The sequence below is a fragment of the Actinia tenebrosa genome, unplaced genomic scaffold (genome assembly GCF_029948245.1).
Source record: "Actinia tenebrosa isolate PJP-AT-01 unplaced genomic scaffold, QUT_ActTen_1.0 PGA_scaffold4__44_contigs__length_22323623, whole genome shotgun sequence".
Lineage (NCBI taxonomy): Eukaryota > Metazoa > Cnidaria > Anthozoa > Actiniaria > Actiniidae > Actinia > Actinia tenebrosa.
Genome location: NW_028292581.1, coordinates 2,022,626 through 2,041,792, shown reverse-complemented (window position 1 = coordinate 2,041,792; position 19,167 = coordinate 2,022,626). Strand labels below are relative to the sequence as shown.

The following is a 19,167-nucleotide window of genomic DNA, read 5'->3' as shown; positions in this document are numbered from 1 at the left end:
GAACATCGATCTTTCACATAAAAACAAGTGTGCATCAGATGCAAATAATTCTGATACACAAAGACTTCTTGACTCATGTAAAGTATTTGGAAGCATGGGTTGCGCAGCAGTGAGAGACAACCCTGTTTAGATTCTCGAACTCGGTGTTGTGTGTGAGTAGAGTTGTATGTTGGTTCTCTCCTGTGCTTCAATGGTTTTTCTTCCAGTTTTCCAGTTTTCCTCCCTCCACAAAAATTAACTTTTAAATTTCAATTTTGTCATGGAACAAGGGCAACAGGTTTGTTAGCCACTGGCTATTGAGTGGTTCCTCATGAATGTTTTTACTTACTCCATCATACTCAGAACACAGCTGTTCTGCGTCTTCTTCCAAACTGGTGCACTATAAACGAACAAGAATATCATGCATGTTAGTTTAATATATATATATATTTACATATTATATGACACATTCTTTAAAGAAATGAAGAATTATAAATATCTTATCCTAAAGGTTTAACAAAGTTCTACTTGTAAGGGATTCCAGTGGTGTAAACGTATTACATCTTTACTCTCCATAAGTGGCAAATTTTAAGGGTATTATTGAAACAAGTTGAAACAAGTGTGTAAGATCACTAGTTATATAAACCAGACCTCTTGGCCTCAAATCTCCAAACTTTACCAATACCCTGTTTTCTTATTGTCAGCAAATTTATCATTATGTTTGGTTCCAGCAAGTTTAATAATACGGAAGTTTGGCAATTCAATACTAATACTTTTAACACTGATATACATAGATGTTATGATGTTACCTTATCATCCAAGGCTGCCATGTCTCTCTGGATGTTATTCAACCTTCTCTGCAGCACCATGACGGTGGATAGATCCTTCATGTTTGTTACATCTTCCTCCGTAATCAACAGGCTAGACTTCTCACTGATCCAGATCTATACAACAACAAAGTATAATTTATTAATATCTTTATCGAGAGACTGCACATAGTTCAAGAATAAGGATGGCTTCTTGGAGTTTACATTAGAGTTGCTACATAGATTCAAAGAAGCTTATTAATTGGAATTTGTCAACAAAATCTCCCTTCATTACCTATTATGTTTTGCTATGAGCTATACTTTTTTTTCTTGTAATTCATGTGTTGCCATAGCTGCCATTTTGTCTTAATTGTAACCAAAAGATTTAACCTTGGTTTCTTTTGTTACAATTGACCTCACAGTCATTTTCATTGTCTTTTTATTCTCAAGGGAACACAAAAGTCAAGATTCAAAAAATTTACCACATTTTAAATTATTTTGTCCTATTTGTCCTCTCCTAAAATTAAAAAAAGCAAAGTCAAGCACTTAAGTACCTTGGTTTCAGTGGTCTCAGCATAGAATTGCTGCAGTTTAAGAGCCTTGTCAAGTTTAGCTTTCTTCTTATCCGCTGCATTGCGAAGGTTAGACCACCTGGGAGAAATTAGAAAGATATTATTAGCACCATAAAAAACATGTATTATGTGCAGAAATGTTGTTCAGTGGGCTCCACTGCCACGTGATATAATGTACTTGGTATGAATGGCATTTAACTTGAATGCCTGTCCAATTATAGGACAACAAGAATGTAAACTATCCAATCAGAGTGCTACGATGTGACTCTCAAAATTTTAATGGCTTTCTTCCTGAACCAATAAAAATGCCACAACCATAACAACTATATCATCCAATAAGAGTGCTTCAGTATGTGACATTCAAATGGGCCCTTTCTTCCTGAACCAATGAAATGCCACAACCATATCATCCAATCAGATTGCTACAGTAAGTAAGATATCAAAATCCATTTACTGTATGTTTTTATGGCTTATCTTACCTGGTGTTCAGTCTGTCTGTTGTTTCTTTTATTTCATCAGAGTTGATGTGACCAGTGTCAATCAATTTGCTACCAAGATCATTGACCAGATCAACACGCTTCTCATTGGCATCCAATTCCTGGAACAGGATAAAACAAACAGCGATCAGAGATACTTCTAACCCACTCAAACCCTAGTACTATAAGTACTAAAGTACAAGTACAGAGCTTTGTGAGGTGGCATTTTTTGTGATACATGTATTAAAATAAGCAGTGCTTAACACTATCTCTGGTCCACTAGTTTTGGACTAGTAAATCTCTGCTCTGGTCTTAATAGCTTGTTCCTAGTATCTAAATACTTAGTGCCAGTAAGTAAAAAGTCTGTCTACTAACCTGTTGAAATCCTTCAAATCTTTGTTGAATAATCTGGCATTCTTCCAAGTCCATGCTTTTGTCAACTGTCAGGGCTGTATCAAGGCGATTTTCCTAATGAAGCAACAAAACACTGTGTTTAAATATCTAGACTTTATGGATGTTAAATTCATACTTGTTTGAAAATACCTTTTCATCGATCCATGTTTCTACAATGTTGGCCTCCCTGTTGAGTTGATGGAGTGACAAGGCATCTTGAAGCTTCTGACGACGAGTGGCTGCCAACTGAACAACCTCCTCATACTGCTCATCAACACTAAAGAGAAAAACTTTCCATTAAAACTTGCTTTGTGGTATCCCAATTCTGAACTCTTCATTCTCAAGGGTTTTATTTTATATCATGTTTCATGAAATTCCAAAATGTCTTTGTCTTAAAGTTGTGCATTCTTGACACTTTAGTTGGGATTTACAAGTGGATTGCACTAAATGAGGTTTTCAAGTGCAAATGCAAGGCTGAAGTCAAATGTAAAACATGCTGATTATATTATATTCATAGGGCTCTATAAAAACTTATCATTACTATTATAAAGAAACAAAGTTTTTATTCATTTGAAGGAAGCTATAGTAATGTCATTATCTCAATTCCTTACTTGTTGCATCTTTCGGCTACTTGAGGAGATGATTTATCCTGGAATTAACAAAATCATATTAGGCTTAAAACAAAATAATTGGTTGTTTCAATTGTAATGTTAACATTAATATGACTCCTCTTTTAAAACGTGCTGCATATAAGGATACGTACCTCATCACCAAGCCCATCTACTTGGCTGTGTAAAGCATTGATTTCTGAAGCATAGGCCTCGATGTTTTCCTCAACGGCCTATCGTTGCCAAAGAAAGGTATATTAATATTTGTACATTCAAATAATAATAGTATAATTGAGCTGGAATATTAACTTTAGCTGGAGAATGGAGTGAATAAGGCCGAAAGCAAAACAATCTATACCAGCAAACAGCCATACGATCTACACAAGGTACCCTCCACAATTCATTAAAGGCAATGTTACATGAGACGATAGGCAATATTTACTTAAAGCACAACGCTATTGCGCAAATAGGTTAATGCCATGCAACATGCAAGATAGATCGATTTTTAGCATTATTTCAACTTGGACAACACATTGGAGTTTTTGATCTGATGTCAAACCCTTGCAACTCCAAATAAATTTTTTTTGTAGAGTTTTGTAAAAAATCCTTGTTGCAAATTGTCTCATGTAACATTGCCTTTAGACTCTGGATCCAAAAACATGATTGTTACAACTGTAAATTCCTGTCATCGTACCTGGTGTTTTTTGATGAGTGCTTCAGTACTGTGCTCATCATAACCCATATCGTCATTAGTTACCACTCTCTTTGTCATAAGTAGCCAGGATGTGATGTCATTGTATTCAGCAATAAACTGCTGAAGCTTCACATTCTCCTTGATTTTCTTTTTTCGGTAGGCAGAGTTATCATGCAGTCTTTCCCACTTATTCTTGATGATGTCCAACCTGTTCTGGATTGTGTCTGCTGCATATGGAACAGACTCTAATAGGTCTTCTCCCTTTCTTGTTATTGCTCTGGTTTGTCCATCACGACCAGCCATTTCACGTTCAACAGCCTAAAAAGACAGAAAACAAGTTCTTTAAGCACATCCTTAACATGCAGTTTGTTTTCCATAGTTCCTGCCAAACTGGAAATATTTTAGTGAATTATTTCAATGAAATAATTTAAAACCTACCTCATGTTTAGCGAGCAAGATCATAGCAGTATTAAGGTCATGTCCATAGTCAGTAGACTGTACAAAGTAGTCTTTCTCTGTCACCCACATCTCTTCTTCATCTGCATCACGATAGAAGCTTTGCAATTTGAGTGACTCCTCGAGTCTTGCACGGCGAACAGCTGCCAGTTGAACCAGTTCCTTGTAAGCTCCATCTACTTCTGCTTGGTGCTCTCTGATTTGGTTCTCGTCTGGCTTGTTCTCTGAACATCATAGAAAAATAATTTTAGAAAATACTGATAACTTTTGGCACTGGCATCAATAGAATTATAACTAACTAGACTTTTTTATACAAGTTTATAGTTAGCCTTATTTAAGGGTAGAATCTTCACCAAAATCCACTGAGATATAGAAAAAAAATTCAACCTCAACAATACCAATGTTTTAAGATTCTATGTACTTTTAATGTTATCTACAAAAATGCTAATTTATAAACAAGGCTAAAGCTGTACAAATACGTCTATGGTCAGTGACCTAATATTACATTATTATTGAATAAAATTGGACTATTCCCTTATCAATTTGTAAAGTACTGAGCTACATTTAGTGCAGTGATACATACCATCTGACATATCAGCATGGAGGAAAGCCTCAGCTTGATTGTTGACCAGTTGTACTCTTTCTGCAGTAGCAGCGATGTCTGCTTCAACAAGGCTGTGCTTTTGAAGTAAGTCTTCAACACCAAGAAGATGCTTACCATAGTCTTCAGACAAAAGGCCAACCTGGTGAAAGAAATCAGACAAATGGCTTACAGAACATCCAGGAATCAAGGCTGTTGCAGTGGTATTTTGATGGATTCCTGGACTTGGCATGACATGTGTGTTGAGTTTCTTGTTCGATTGTCTTGGCAATGCATTTGAGAAGATGTTGGGTCTTTCTCTTGATTTGAGGCTTTGCTCTTGCAACTACTTTTTGGGCACTTAACACAGTTTTCCATATTCTGTGAACTCGTTAGTTGCAAAATACATGCTGAAATTTGATTTTTCACTGCCGTCAATTAAGAATAATCAGTTGATACCTTTTATATTCTTGACTGACGGCAGTGAAAAACCAATTTTACAACAAGCAGTAGAAATGTTGGAGTTTGCAGAATATCTAAAACCCCAGTAAGGCTTATTACTTGGTAACGACTAAAATATTTAATGGCAATTGAAAGCCTTACCTTGATTTCATCCATCCAGTCAATAATGTTGATCATTTCCTGGAATACTCTCTGGAGATGCATGCATTTTTCCAGGCGTGCACGTCTTTGTTTAAGGAGTACCAGCAGTAACTCCCAGAGCTCAATAATTTTCATTTTACTGAAATAAAAAACAGCATTTTTATTTTTCTGAAACCTCCAACGTCTAGAACAGTGAAAATTTTGATTCTGTTAACCCAGACTATTTGGGTTGCAGTAGTTTAAAACTTGAGAGGAAATAAAAATATATAGTCACATATCTTATCCTGAAACCTATTGCTTACCCAGTTTCAATTCTATCCTTATCATGGTAGTTTTCTTTGATCAGTTCATCGGCAACAGCTACAAGAGTGTTGACACGTTCTTCATATGCCTGGGGAAAAACAAGTAACTTACATGAATACAATCTGAAGGACCTCTTACATCTGGGGTCTTGGTTTAGGTTCCTGGACTTTTCATCACAGAACTTGTTTGTTTTATCTCTAAATTTGAGGGGCTTTTTCCAGCTTTGAGCAAAAATTCAAGTAGTATTAGTCAAGAGGTTTTTTTGGGGGTTTAAATCATGTGGTTCAAGTAAGGGGAGGGGAAAAGTCACACCCATCCTTGTACAGCCACACCCATGCCAGTATGTCACACCCATTTTCATACCACAACCATGTTCATATCACACCCATTGCCATATCACACCCATGGATGGCCATACCACAACCATGGTCATACCACACCCATGGCCATACCATAACCATGGTCGTTGTTTTCTCTACTCACCATGATATCAGTTTCAATGGCTTCATGCTTCTTTGTTGCTGCTTCAACTGCCGCCAGATCATTACCAAAGCTATCAATGGAAACAAGACGCTGGTTTTCATTGAGCCAAGTTTCACGCATGGCATACTGTGGAAAGAAAGTCATATTTTAGGACTCACTCTGACATAATTCCCTTACATATTCATTTTTTTCATCAATTGATTTTACTGTAGCTAATCCTCTCTCAACCCTCCCCCCTCCCAAAAAAAAATCTGGAATAAAATTTGGTAACTCAACTCTTACCTTCCTGTCAAATTTGGCAGCAAGCATCTCCAATCTTTCTTGCCTGTTCAAAAATAAAATCATATGCTTAATTACTTTACTGGTGAAAAAAAAATTTAATAACAATAATATTTAGCTAATAATGTTTTTTCATTTTCTCATAACATACAAACTAAATCACAAATAGCATACAAACCTCATCAGCTCTTCCCTAATAGCAAGTTCTCTCTCGTGCTCAGCCTTTTCAAGTCTTTCCCAGGCCTAGAAACACAAAAGAAAAAACAATTTTAGTGTCTTTTTCCCCATCTGGTTTCTATATCTACAATATTGTCTGAATACACTAGAATTAAAAACCATGTTGGGGCTAACTTGAATCATGTTACAATTAAGTAGTTTCTTATGAATAAAAAGGTGATGATAAGTGATAAGTGTTTGAATTTTATTTTGTAGTTTTTTAACTTTTCCCCTCTTTCTCAATAATTGCATTTTCTATTATCAATGTATCCTTTTTCTTTCCAACTTTTCTTTTTTTTTTCTCATATAATTTTTAATTATCTCATCATTATTAAATCAGAAAATATTTTTTCCAAGCCTAAAAACATGTAAAAAAATTACATGCATTTTATCTTTTTTTAAAATTTATTTTATTTTTTATGTCGGTATTATTCTCTTACCAGAATTATAATTATAATTTAATATTGATTAGAGAATTTAGAGAAACTGATAATGATGATGGTTATGTATTTCCATGGTTACTCACCCTATTTATTTCAACCATACTTCTTCCTTCAGGTGGTGTATACATCTTCTGATGATTGGCACGTAGCTTACTAGTCAAGATGAACAACTGCACTTCAAGGTTTCCTTTCTCCACAAACCTATCAATCATAGTAAAATAAGCCAATTAGCAAAGTTGTCAATCAATCACCAAAATTAATCAACCAATGGGATCTCAGATGCAAATTAGTTTAACAGGAACACAAGGGGTGTGGTGTTTGACAGTATGAGAGGAAAGTGAAATATCACATGATCAGAGGCATGCTGAAACAGGTTCTCATCTGGTGAGGATAAAATCCTTGGTGGAGACACTTCTTAAGATTATTTAACAGTAAGAAAGCAGTGAAAATATTCCAAAATTGTAAGCCATTAACTCCATAACAGATATAAAATGAAATGAAAGCACTTCTGGAATATGGAATTGGAAGTGAGCAAAGTCAAGAAGAAAAAAAACGTAGGTAAGTGTTAACTTAATTATTTTGATCGCAGTGTTTCGTTTACCAGTAAAAATACTAATTATCTAACAGTGCAAACGAATAAGTAAAATTTAGTGTGGAATAGTTATCATTGGCTTTGTTTTATTGTATACCTTGGTGGTTTTTCCTGGGTTCGATACTGGTTAAACTCCAGCATTTGTTGTTGTACACCAACAAGAGTATTAGCAAAGTCTCTGTCGGCGAGCGTTTGGATTTTCATCTCAATCCATTCCAATAGATCAGTGGCTAGTTTTTCATACTCGTTTATGAGTTCCTCATTTTCTTTAATTCTTTCTATCACCTAAAAATTGATAGATAACACATTTTGAGTCAAATATACAAAATAGGTCATATGTCATAGATGTAACAATAACTAAAACAGAGGTATTTAGAACTATACGATTTTATTGATATCAAATGTCAATACTTTAATTTTTTCCACTTTTGTCATAAATGTTTTGAAATTTGGATCTGACAAATTAGGAAAAATTCCCAAGAAACTTCTTAGAAAATTTTTGACACATAGATCTTATAAAATGAAAGTAAAAGCTGTATATCATGGTAATCTCAGAATAACTTTTGATCAGATTAAGTCTTGTTAATCTTGCTGACAACCTGAACACTTAAAATACTTTATATGCTCACCTTTCCAATTCTTGTACCACAGACTTCTACAGTTTTCATCTTAGCAAAGTAGTGATAGTAAGCCGATACATATGTAATAATAGACTTTTCATCTGGGAAATCTACCATCACATCTGCAAATGAAAACATTACAACATCTCAAAATCAGAAATTTCTTTGAGAGCACTGTCTTATTTATACATATATATATATATATTATATATTGTGTTTCTCTTACCCTCTGCATCCAGGAGTGGTGTTATTCCAAGTTGTGTTTCAGCTACTTCAAAGGCTTGTTCTAAGTTTTGTTCCGCATCAGCCTTGTTGATCTTCTCATATTCTATCAAATCAGGCCTGAAATTTTTGGTTACGTATTAGATATCATTAGACACTAAACAATAGAAAACATACTCCTGTTATTACCAAATCCACAAATCCTTTATCCTGTTGGTATTTTGGGCTTGCACATCTAAATACTGGCGATAGCTTGTGCACCCGCTAGAGTGTTGTACACATCACCAACATTTAAATTTTCATGCCCAAATACCAACTACACATGTGCATGAACTGAAGAAATTCCTTCATCACAGGTAGAAATGTCTGTAAGAGTTTTTCAAATTTTAAGTCAGAGATAAAACAACTTGAGTATTATTATTAATCCTGACTTCAATCATAGTATATTTAGCGTAAGAAATAAGTTCTAATAGTTCACTGTATGTGATATAGATTATAGAGTAATGACATTATATACCTGTGTTTGTGGATAATTGCATTAAAGGCCAATCCATCTCTCCAACTGGTAGTGAAGTTCGTAACTGTAACATTGCGATAGCTAAAAATAGAACAATCAGACAAAATTAGGAAAAGTTGTATTTGACAATGTATTAAGATGATAACTAACAAAGTAGAGTGCAAACACTTAATCCAAAATAGTACTAAATCTATTTTGCAATAAATAGGGCAGTGTCTATTTTTATTATTGCTTCATCTGTGTTATTTAGCACTATTCAATGCTAGTTATATAATACTGTTTCAAGGATATATTTTGTTTTGTATATATGTAATGTTAAGAGATACAAAAAATAATGAAAAAAAAAAAATAATAATAATAATGATTAAAAAAATAAGGACTAGCCAAATTAGTTTTAGCTTGGTCAAAATGATCAGCAAAGGAAATCTATGACCGGACAAGTTCCAACTTTGGTTGGACAATGTCCGATGACCGTCTGTTATTTTGTTAATAATAATTATAATTTATTAGTAAACTCTTACCCAACAGTCTTTGACTGACACCAAAGTAACAGAGCATCTTTAGCAGATCTTCGTTCCTTGGTTTCACCCTCAATCATAATATCTTGGATCTGTAACCAAAAAAATAAACAATTAGATAAAACATTCTTAAAAGTTTTGTAGGAGATGAATTTTTGCATGGAAAACCTTATTGGTTTATAATTTTCATTGTTGATTACAGAACATTTTTGAAATGAGCTTTACAAATTTCTCTAAGAAGAGAGTATAATTTATTACATGTAATTCAACTTTGTTCTCTGTACATATATAAAGTATGTAATAGATACATGCCCTTAGCAAATCCATCACTGATGGTATCAAATACTCTACCTGGAATCGTAGGATGATTGTCCAGATCAGACCAAGTGTGATCTTTTGGTTGCCGTCGACAATATCATGAGCACCAATATTCTCAAGATGGACCTGAATAAGTAGAAAAAATGTTAGAAACTTTTTAAACTTTCAAACTCTACATGTACTGTTTTTTTTAATCCTGGAACATTTTGAAAACTGTTTAACAAACATTAAACACTGGGCTTAATTGGGGAATTTGTCTGGTCAAATCTTTGCATTACCGGTCATTTTGACCAGTAACATAAGCCAGAAACGATGTATGACAGAGTTAAAACTAATTGGTCTGGTCATCATGACTGGCACCTTAACTAATCATTATTTTAAGCCCTGCAACATAAGCTAGACTAGATTATGAACCAAAAGTTACTGCAAAAAGAAATTTGAATCAAAGATTCATTTTAATTTAATTATTACTTACCCTCTGTTTTTTCAGAAACACCAAACTTTTTTCCACATTTTCTAGGTTATGAATACGCATTCTTCCTTTGGACGGTTTAGGCTGCAACAAAACATTTAAAAACATTTTTAATCCCTTTTCCTACTGGATATATTAGAGTACATCTTAAATAAACATGGATGTTTTATTTTTTCCTTGTCAAGTGGCTCTTAAAATATAAAGTTTCATGCCAATCACAATTAAAAGGGTACTTAAGCTAAGAAGAATCATGCATAAGTCTCATTAAAGTTTAATGATGCAAAAGATCATAGAATACATCTTTTTCAAAAATATGGTTGAAATTTCTATGTCCTTATTATTTGTCAAAGGATATATATCTGAGTCCATCATCTTATCATACTTGACTATGAATGATAGTCATGCAGCCTGGGGCAACTTAGGTGTGCAATTTTAAGCACATTTTTAATGCATTGTTTATGACCAAGTATTTATAACAATAGTTTAAATAGCCGGCTAATGCATGACTAAAGAATGTGAAGCCCTTTCAGAGATTTCCCTGGATCAAGATAAGGGTTTCTTACCAGCTTCTCGCCAGATAAAATCTCTAACAGTAAAATAAGTTTTCGTCCATCTTGTAGATCATGGTAAAGGTCGTTGACCCTTGCTCCTACTCTTTGCAGATGGGAGTTAATCCACTTTGTGAAAGTCTTTTTCTGTACTCTTTCTCTTTCATCTGGTGAAACAAAAACAATTAGGATATTTAGTCTCACATTATAAACACCACATCAAGACAATATTAACATCAAGGAAGTATAAAAAAATATTTGTAACTTTTTGTTTTAAGTTGTCATCTTGTTTCTATTTCCTTTTAGACTTTTTGATAATAAGTAAGCTATTTCTTCTTAAAAAACTGTATTTTCTTTGTCTGGAATGCAGTGTGGAAGACAAAATAAAAGTGCATTACTAAGCTTTAGATACAATTGTAATATAGATACAAATGCATTACAAGCACTGCAGAAACCTTGCAAAAGACTGCATTGTCGTCAGTAGTGTCTGCCATGAATCATAAAGCATAACTTCTAAAGCATTTTTTTTCCAAAATATTACATGTACACCATAAACAGAGTAAACTGTAAACTATACAATGTCTTATGTTGACGTAAGACATAAATAAGATTTACAATAATAATATTATTTTTACTAAAAACGTTTGCTTAATATCTATTAGCATATAAAAAGGAAGTTGGTCAGCATAATTATTTACTTAGCTAGCTTCAATCTTTAAAATTTTTCTTTAGGGATATTGTTTTAAGTGGCTTAGGGAAGGCCACTTTGAGAACTACGGTATTTTATCAAAATATTTTGGGGAGTAATTTGGAAGGTGCTACGTGCTTTTGATATTGATTGATTATGAATTCAAAATCCCATGCTTGTGAGGTAGAAGATTCTAGACTCAGTTTATTAGATTAGAGATTATTACTGGCAAAATTCTCCAATTCCAGATTAACAGAACTCTATTTGAATGTCACCTATCGATAGTATCTGAAGTCTTGGAGGTTCAAATTTTATCTAAAAAGACAAATTTTCTTATAAAATATTACTAACCCCGCCCAAAATAAGAGGGAATAGTTTAGAAAGCATGTCTATACAAGTGGAACAGACGTGGAGTAACATAAACTTGAGCTTACCCTAAAATACATGGCTGATCGCGTTTAATTGAAAGAGTAATAAATATACCATTGCAGGCATTAACATTCCTGACATTTATTCCGGTTTATAGAATAAGTAATATATTTGATAAGAGGTTGTTGCGATCTGTCAAATGTGTACTTGGTTATATACGAGACATCAATCGACAAACCAAAATAAATAGCCAAACATTCAAGATCGAGACAAAAGAAACGCTTTTTCATGAGTAGACCGAGGAAAAATTACTAGGCAACAGTCCTTAGGAGTTTGATTTGTGATCGAGTTAATGGTAGAAAGACAATCATTAGAAGTATGAAAGCAATGGACACAGCAGAAACCACCACAAGAGATGACAAGACTTGTAAACATGCGAGCAAAACTATGAATATTTCACGAACATTTTAGTCATATACGCCAGAAATAACTGTTAGTGAAGGTTATATATAAAAAAAATATGAGAACAATGATAAAGCAATTGGATCTCTAAGGTTTTTTTGTACCTGCTAAGACTTTGATTCTTGATCTTTCAAAAAGTCTAGCTGAGCTTTGCTGCTCCATCCATTCTTCTTCGCTTCCATGGACTTGGCTGTAATCGGCAGTATTTTCACCCATTGTGCCCATAGAATCAATGAACGCCTGAGAATGTACAAATACACATTAGTCTTGAATCAAAAAGGGATCATAAATGCCTAATAAGTAACCCAACATGCAATGATCAAACGATTATTGGGGAGAACTTCACGAAAAAGTTGTTTCTGGTGCAACAGAGCACGCGATGACGATCCACATACTTCAAGATTTCTTAGTGTTAGAAGCCAATAAGGTCCGCATTTACTTAATTTTTCAATTGCAGTTTGTCAAACTTTTAAACCACAAAAAGTTGAGCCGAAGTAGAGTAGAAGATATCAAGTTTCTGGTGAGGTAATAGTCGAATAATAGCGGCGAAAGCCAGTACATGTAAGCTGGAAAGATCAAGTCATAAACGCGATCTAAATCAACCTACCGGCTTTTGATTGAATTTGACTGCTAGTAGAAGATGCTTCAGTTCCAACTGAAGGACTGAAGCCTTCTTTCAATCCCCAGAAATTCAAAATAAAGCTGGAATACTTTGGTCAAAACCAAAAGGTATTCAGACACAACAGCAAAATCTCTCCCTGCAAAAGGCTTCTCACATGCGCATAATAATCGGGGGTGACGCGCCCGCTTCAATAAACAACCAATCACAGCTCTCGTTATATCTAAACGGACCAATCACATCACATGATAGAAACCAAACCCTTGGTCCCGCCATGAATACATCAAAACCTCGAATCGTTTCGCGTGAGAACAGTGGACTCCTCCAGACATCCAAAAATAAATGCTTTTTGGCAGCTTTTGGTTATTCCTACCCCGCAAGCTCATCGACTAAAGTAGGTACTAATGTTTGCTGAGCTAATTGATGCATTTTTCTATCTAAATATGCTTTAGTTTTAGAGTGTTTACGTAGAGTTGTACAATCTTGAACTATTTGTGCATGATAACAAATTCTACAATAGCACAAACAATTTAGCTATTTCCTCAAATTTCTTTAAAATAATGAAAGAAAAGTTTTTTAAAAACATGCTTAACTTAATTAGCTACATTTAAAGTTAATATTAAGCATAGAAAAATGGCTGAGATAGCATGTTGTGCCGACCGAAAAAGTAAAGGTGTTCAACATTGGTAACGACATAATTTTTGTCACGCCTAATTTGTGACATGTTTTCTTTCTTCAAAAATATATTTTAAAACAAAATAATAGAATTTCGTATATTATATGTATGTTTGAACGTATTTCTTAACTTTTAAGGAGACCTATTCTAAAAGTCCTTAACTTTTAGATTTTTGAGAAATTTTTGGACACAATGATAACAGGTGCAATTATCTTTGAAAATTCCAAAAATCATCATCATCAGTTTGTTCTGTTATTGTCTGCTTCAAATATATTCTAAATAGGTAATCTGTTTTATTATGTTATGAAATTTTGTTGGCTTTTTTGGCCAAGTTGTTCAGAGCCAGATAACTTTTTGTTGTTGACTAATAACTCCTGCATAAAGGCATAAGTTGCATTTAAAATTAAACCTTTATTAACGTTTTATTAGGCACCTTCTACTTTAGGAACTATTAATTAAATTGAAACATAGGAGGAAAGGAACAAAAGAGGAGGAATATGATAATGGAACAGTGTTGAAAATAACTGAGGATAAATATTTGAAGTCCACCCCCTAACACCTTTACAAACACCACAGGAAATCCATTTTTCAAAACTTAACTCTTAGCAAATTATTGGGTGGGAAGAAAATTGAAGCTTTTTTAGGGGTACAAGGATAAAGATGCAATAAGCTGATGCTTTATAGTGTTCAGCTTTTATACATTTTTGAATGGCAGAAGTGAAAAACCAAATTCCAATGTGCAGAACACAACTACTGAGTTTGCATAAGAAATTCAAGAAAGTAGATATGTCCAAAGCCATTTCTTCAGTTCCAAAAAAAAATGCTCCATTTTGATATTCTTGGCTGAAACTATGAGAAAGAGAATCAATATTTTGTCTGTCACACATCAGAATGAATTATATTTGCTACTGAAATACAAGTAGAAGGCAGTCATATAACATGTATAGCATAAGATTTCATGGATAAAAGTTACAGGAAAAATAGTTTTAAAGAAAATTTGAAATTATTCCAGAAGTGTCTTTTTTTCATACTACATAGAAGTCAATGATTTCATGAAGAGTGTTCTGACTTAGTTTCACTTTCAGTTTGATATACTAGAAAAATGTGAAGCATTTAGTCTTTAGAATAAACAAATAAGTGCACAAAAGATAATATTTATAGATTAGTAAGTACATACACTGAAATATTCATTTGTACCTTCAATTTGGAGATGAAAGTGGTGAATTATTTCAAATATTCACAGATATTTCCATAAATTGCAGATGTAGAAAAACATGAACACTGCTAAAAGAGTAATGTGATTATGTAGCAAAACCAAAATAGAATGACATAATGATTGAAAGAACTCCATGAAGATCTTCTTAGAAAATTATATTTTTATTGACAATTCTTTCATATTGCTGTTCCACCCTATTGTGCCAATATTGACTAAAAGGTACCAAAACAGACAACGGTATGGTATTTGATTATATTGCACATTTTATACAATATTTATTGGATGAGGTTGAGTGTGATATTGTAAATTATCAAGACCAAGTTATCTGCCAAAGCCATAGGCTGAGGTGGATAAAATGGCTGAGGTCTTGATAATTTACAATATCAAGCGAAAACTAAATTCAATAATAAGCTTTATGTTACATTTTGTAAACTAAGAATATAGATGTAATTCTGCTTCAAAGAAATGAAAATTTTCAATCTCCATTATAACTTTGAATGAACTAGACATGATAAATGCAATATCTGCAGGAAAACCTACATATATTGCATTTATAATGTCAAGTTTATTCAAGGTTACAATGGATTGGCTGAGAGGCAAGATTGGGAGTAAAATGTATAATAAGGGATCGATATCAGTGTAATATTTCAATGTCAATGACGTGTGATGGTAAACTGGAAATTGTTATTGTATTAACACTAATTTAAACAAATATTAATTGTATTTCAAGTTAAGAGCCTGATATTTTTTATTCACTCATTTTCAATACCATCCCACACTCACAATTTGATATAAAAAATTGTGAATAAAAATAATATCAAGCTCTTAACACATGATAATTTCTCTATATATAGTGAGCTAACCAATGTATATGCAATCAATTTGGAATGCAAAGAAAGTAGTCAGTTTGTCTAGCACAATTTCCTCAGGACCAAGTTTACCCTTGAATGAACATTCAAGCATAATATTATGTAAAAAGTATATATTTCAAAATACAAAGTTTTAAGGAGCTTAATCTTCCTACATTTTCTTCTTAATGCAAAAATATCAAGATTATTCTCAGAATGATTTTTTATTTGACTCTAAAAATTTCATCTCCCTTGATGTTGTCAATCTTAATTATTTCTTTTCTTGTTAAATAGTTTATCTATATTTTTTGCCATAAAGAGTTGTTTACTAGTTAGACATAATCAGATATGTCAATCTTACATTTCAAAATAATTCCTTGCAGTTTGTTTGTTCAAAACTCAAGCTAATATTTTAAAGAAATATACCAATGTTTATCTTAATCATTTTATATTTAGTTTATTGAATTCGCTGTTTCTTTCCACTGAGTGAACAGAATATTTTCCAAATAGATATTAAATGGGTGAAATCTAAATATTTCCCAAAAGCTAACCTTTCTTGTTTGCTTTTTGAATTAAATACCTTTTATTTAAGGAGAGAAAACCTCTTCTTAACAAAAAAATACCAGTCTTGAAAATCATCTTAAAAGAAAAATGTCTACATATTAAAGTATAAGTATTAGACAAAGAAGAGACTCGTTAAGGATGTTACCTGCAAGGTACAAAGTGAAGGTGTTACTACTCTATATTTCTAGCTTAGGAATTCCATGAAGCGGTTGATCCCTCTACCCTTCCTGTGTACAAGCAAAAGCCATATTGAACCAATAACTGCCAAAACAGATAAGTAGGTAATGTGCCACAAAAGGTAGAGGTAAACATTCAGAATCCAGTTGATGTGAAATATTCGATTTACTTTTACTTTCATTCTGTAAAACTTGATATTGGCTTTAACTACCTGCCACACTATTGAGTGAATCTGCTTGAATTACAATGCAATACTTTCTAAATGATTCTCTTTTTATTACAAATTTCAAAGACTTGGGAAATCAAATATTATTATAGTTAATATAAATTTTCTCAACGCGTATTTTTGAATTACAGAAACCATAACTGCAGTTGCTTTGTTATGCTTCTCTTTCAAAAAGATGATCCGTTGTACTATTGTCTAGCTCGATCTTATTCACATGGTAACTCCTGATTTTCTTGCACATATTATGACTTCAGTGAAGCACATGCCATTTCGTTTATCTCCCGATCAAAGAACCCAACTATTCAGTACGAGTCCTGAGGTTTTATAGCTATTCTAATCGTTGTCGAGAAAGCAAGAGAACTCTCTAAAAAGTGTTAGAGAAGGAGTTGTTTACACAGGACAGGTCTAGAGTACCGCGTGTTTTACACCAGACATGTGGGTTGTGATAGGAGAGCTCGGAGGAACCCTTTTTAACGTCGTGATCCGGAAAACCCATGTCGTGACACCTAGGAAAATGTACCACATGCAACATACAGGGAAATATTTACTGAAACCTACAGGCCTTGGCCCGATTTGATCGATCGTGTTCTGATGAGTATATTTCACTGTATGCTATGGTAATTCTATAGCATTAGCGATTTGCATACACGATCTCTTAATTTGACTAGTAAGTACTCTCATCTAAATTTCTTTTCTGGAAATTTCACTTGTGGATTGAGAGACTCAGTAATCCTGATTGGGATTGAGAAAATCGACTATTAAAATTACTGATGATGGAAGAATATTAGATTCGTTATAAAATATTTGGTTGATATCATCATCATTTTGCAAAGGGTCTTTATGCAGTTGCCATACGATTGTAGAGTAAATGTTAAACTTGTTGGTGGACGCTTTGCTTTGATTTCATTTTCATTTGCTAGAAAAATTAAGTACAGTACTAACTAAAGATGTATTGATGTATTTCAGAAACGAATCGAGATGTCAAGGAAATCAAGGCCCGCGCGATGATGATGGAAGAGAAAAAAAGACGTACCAAGTTCATTCATCGACAGTAGGTTTGATCACCTGAAAAGGAAGATTCATCGTGGCAAGATCGTGTGTCCATCAAAACTTGGTAACAATGGAAAGCAATAGAAGCCCAAAAAAGACTATCACCACACGGTAGCCGTGCGTTAAGCCAAAACCCTTATACATTGTGGAAATAAGGCAAAACAGGAAGATGGTTTCCTTTTGGGTTTGATAAATGTCAGTGAAATATTCGAAATGCGGTTGACTTCTTTGCAGGAAAATCGAACTTTGCGTACTCGATGATGACTCTTTTCACCTGAAATATCATTATTTTGAAACTAGAATAGTGGATCTATCCAAGAAGGAGTAATCGGAGTGGTAAGAGGCATGAAAAAAAACAAAAATCCTGTTCGATTTGAGCCCAATGTACTGGGGGCGTGTGGAGTGGTCGCCATAGCTCTTCATGTCCGTTTCACACCTCGCTTGTGCATGGAATTACTGTTCCACGCGACTGACTCACCAAAACGAAACCAAACAACTTCTGTCAATTGAAACTAGAATATATGGGGAGTATTCCACGGACTAGTACTCTTAGAATGTGCCTACATTGGAAATATAAGGCGTAGATATAGGAAGAACAAACATGGACTCACCCTCATAACATCAGCATCGCGGTCTTCCATATGCGTTGGTAAGCCTTCTAGTCGATGTCGACTTACTTCAAGCAAGTCTGTGGAAGGCCGATCAAGCGGATGCTTGACGTCGATTTCCACCGACATTGTGTCCTTTTCTGTTTGTCTCTTCGCTTGATTTTGAGGCGATTTACTCAACGAGCGAACGAGCTTCGAACGCAGCTAAGTTATCAGACAGAGATACGGTGAGACGCCCAAAACTGGGCACGACTTGATGATATTCCATCCGACTCTTTTCAGGGAAGTATTTATAATCAGCCGACCAATCACAGGCCAGTATTCATTGGGTTATGGGTAACACACACCTTTCTCCAGACCCTAGCGATTTCAAATGTATAAATTTTTAACTTCAAATGAATAAAATGATTTGGTGGGGAATAATATTGCATTTGCATCTAAATTTTTCAAAAATTTTCTGTTAAACCTTTAAGTGACCTCTAGCTGAGTTGATATAAACATTAACATAACAAAATATTAACTACAAAGGTCAAATTCCGCAAGGAACAATTATATTTAATTTTAATTTTTTATTATTAGCAAAGACCACTGGAATTGTTTTTTTTTTGGTGGGTTTCACTGGTTCAATAATAGCAGTGAGCTATATCTTGCTCTTATACTAATGGGCAACGTGAAAGGATGCTAGCCAATAATGATTTTTTCCGAGTGACATTGTCGTGTCATTTTGATAATTGCCATCACATTTGCATGATTTACGGGGAATTCAAAAAACTAATTCCGCTACTTTCTACTCCCATTGTATTCGTGTATTGACATGGATAATAATAAAAATGTTTAACATCTTAGATCTTCCCGTGGCTCCATAAAGGCGGATTTTTCTTCGAATTTACGTCAGATTTGCATTATTTACTGGGAATTCGAAAAACTAATCCCGCTATTTCCCCCTCCCGTGGTATTTTTGTATAA

The 19,167-nt window shown here is 33.9% G+C and overlaps 1 protein-coding gene and 1 long non-coding RNA gene across 3 annotated transcripts in view; one reads left to right on the top strand and one right to left on the bottom strand.

Annotated features, from left to right (window-relative positions):
- Positions 1 to 18,339, bottom strand: part of LOC116290061 (spectrin beta chain, non-erythrocytic 1) — a 32,048-nt gene extending 13,709 nt beyond the window's left edge. The window contains exons 1-27 of one of the 2 annotated variants that reach the window (XM_031697043.2): positions 18,205 to 18,339; positions 12,322 to 12,457; positions 10,714 to 10,865; positions 10,154 to 10,234; positions 9,712 to 9,804; positions 9,364 to 9,452; positions 8,843 to 8,923; positions 8,330 to 8,445; positions 8,113 to 8,225; positions 7,581 to 7,768; positions 6,975 to 7,092; positions 6,411 to 6,475; positions 6,236 to 6,278; positions 5,954 to 6,079; positions 5,470 to 5,558; positions 5,168 to 5,306; positions 4,568 to 4,727; positions 3,967 to 4,208; positions 3,529 to 3,846; positions 2,990 to 3,067; positions 2,838 to 2,875; positions 2,377 to 2,503; positions 2,209 to 2,301; positions 1,837 to 1,955; positions 1,340 to 1,436; positions 789 to 923; positions 329 to 379 (exon numbers count right to left, since the gene is read on the bottom strand). In XM_031697043.2, coding sequence (XP_031552903.1) covers positions 329 to 379; positions 789 to 923; positions 1,340 to 1,436; positions 1,837 to 1,955; positions 2,209 to 2,301; positions 2,377 to 2,503; positions 2,838 to 2,875; positions 2,990 to 3,067; positions 3,529 to 3,846; positions 3,967 to 4,208; positions 4,568 to 4,727; positions 5,168 to 5,306; positions 5,470 to 5,558; positions 5,954 to 6,079; positions 6,236 to 6,278; positions 6,411 to 6,475; positions 6,975 to 7,092; positions 7,581 to 7,768; positions 8,113 to 8,225; positions 8,330 to 8,445; positions 8,843 to 8,923; positions 9,364 to 9,452; positions 9,712 to 9,804; positions 10,154 to 10,234; positions 10,714 to 10,865; positions 12,322 to 12,457; positions 18,205 to 18,330 — 3,213 coding nt within the window. In that variant the 5' untranslated portion in view covers positions 18,331 to 18,339. Of the gene's footprint in view, positions 1 to 328; positions 380 to 788; positions 924 to 1,339; positions 1,437 to 1,836; positions 1,956 to 2,208; positions 2,302 to 2,376; positions 2,504 to 2,837; positions 2,876 to 2,989; positions 3,068 to 3,528; positions 3,847 to 3,966; positions 4,209 to 4,567; positions 4,728 to 5,167; positions 5,307 to 5,469; positions 5,559 to 5,953; positions 6,080 to 6,235; positions 6,279 to 6,410; positions 6,476 to 6,974; positions 7,093 to 7,580; positions 7,769 to 8,112; positions 8,226 to 8,329; positions 8,446 to 8,842; positions 8,924 to 9,363; positions 9,453 to 9,711; positions 9,805 to 10,153; positions 10,235 to 10,713; positions 10,866 to 12,321; positions 12,458 to 12,824; positions 12,983 to 18,204 lie in introns of those variants that run through there. The other variant, XM_031697045.2, reaches the window with a different exon arrangement.
- Positions 7,101 to 19,046, top strand: LOC116290063 (uncharacterized). The gene is made up of 2 exons (XR_004196398.2): positions 7,101 to 7,449; positions 17,510 to 19,046. It is a non-coding gene; the product is annotated as an uncharacterized LOC116290063 (long non-coding RNA).
- The last annotated feature ends 121 nt before the right edge of the window (positions 19,047 to 19,167 follow it).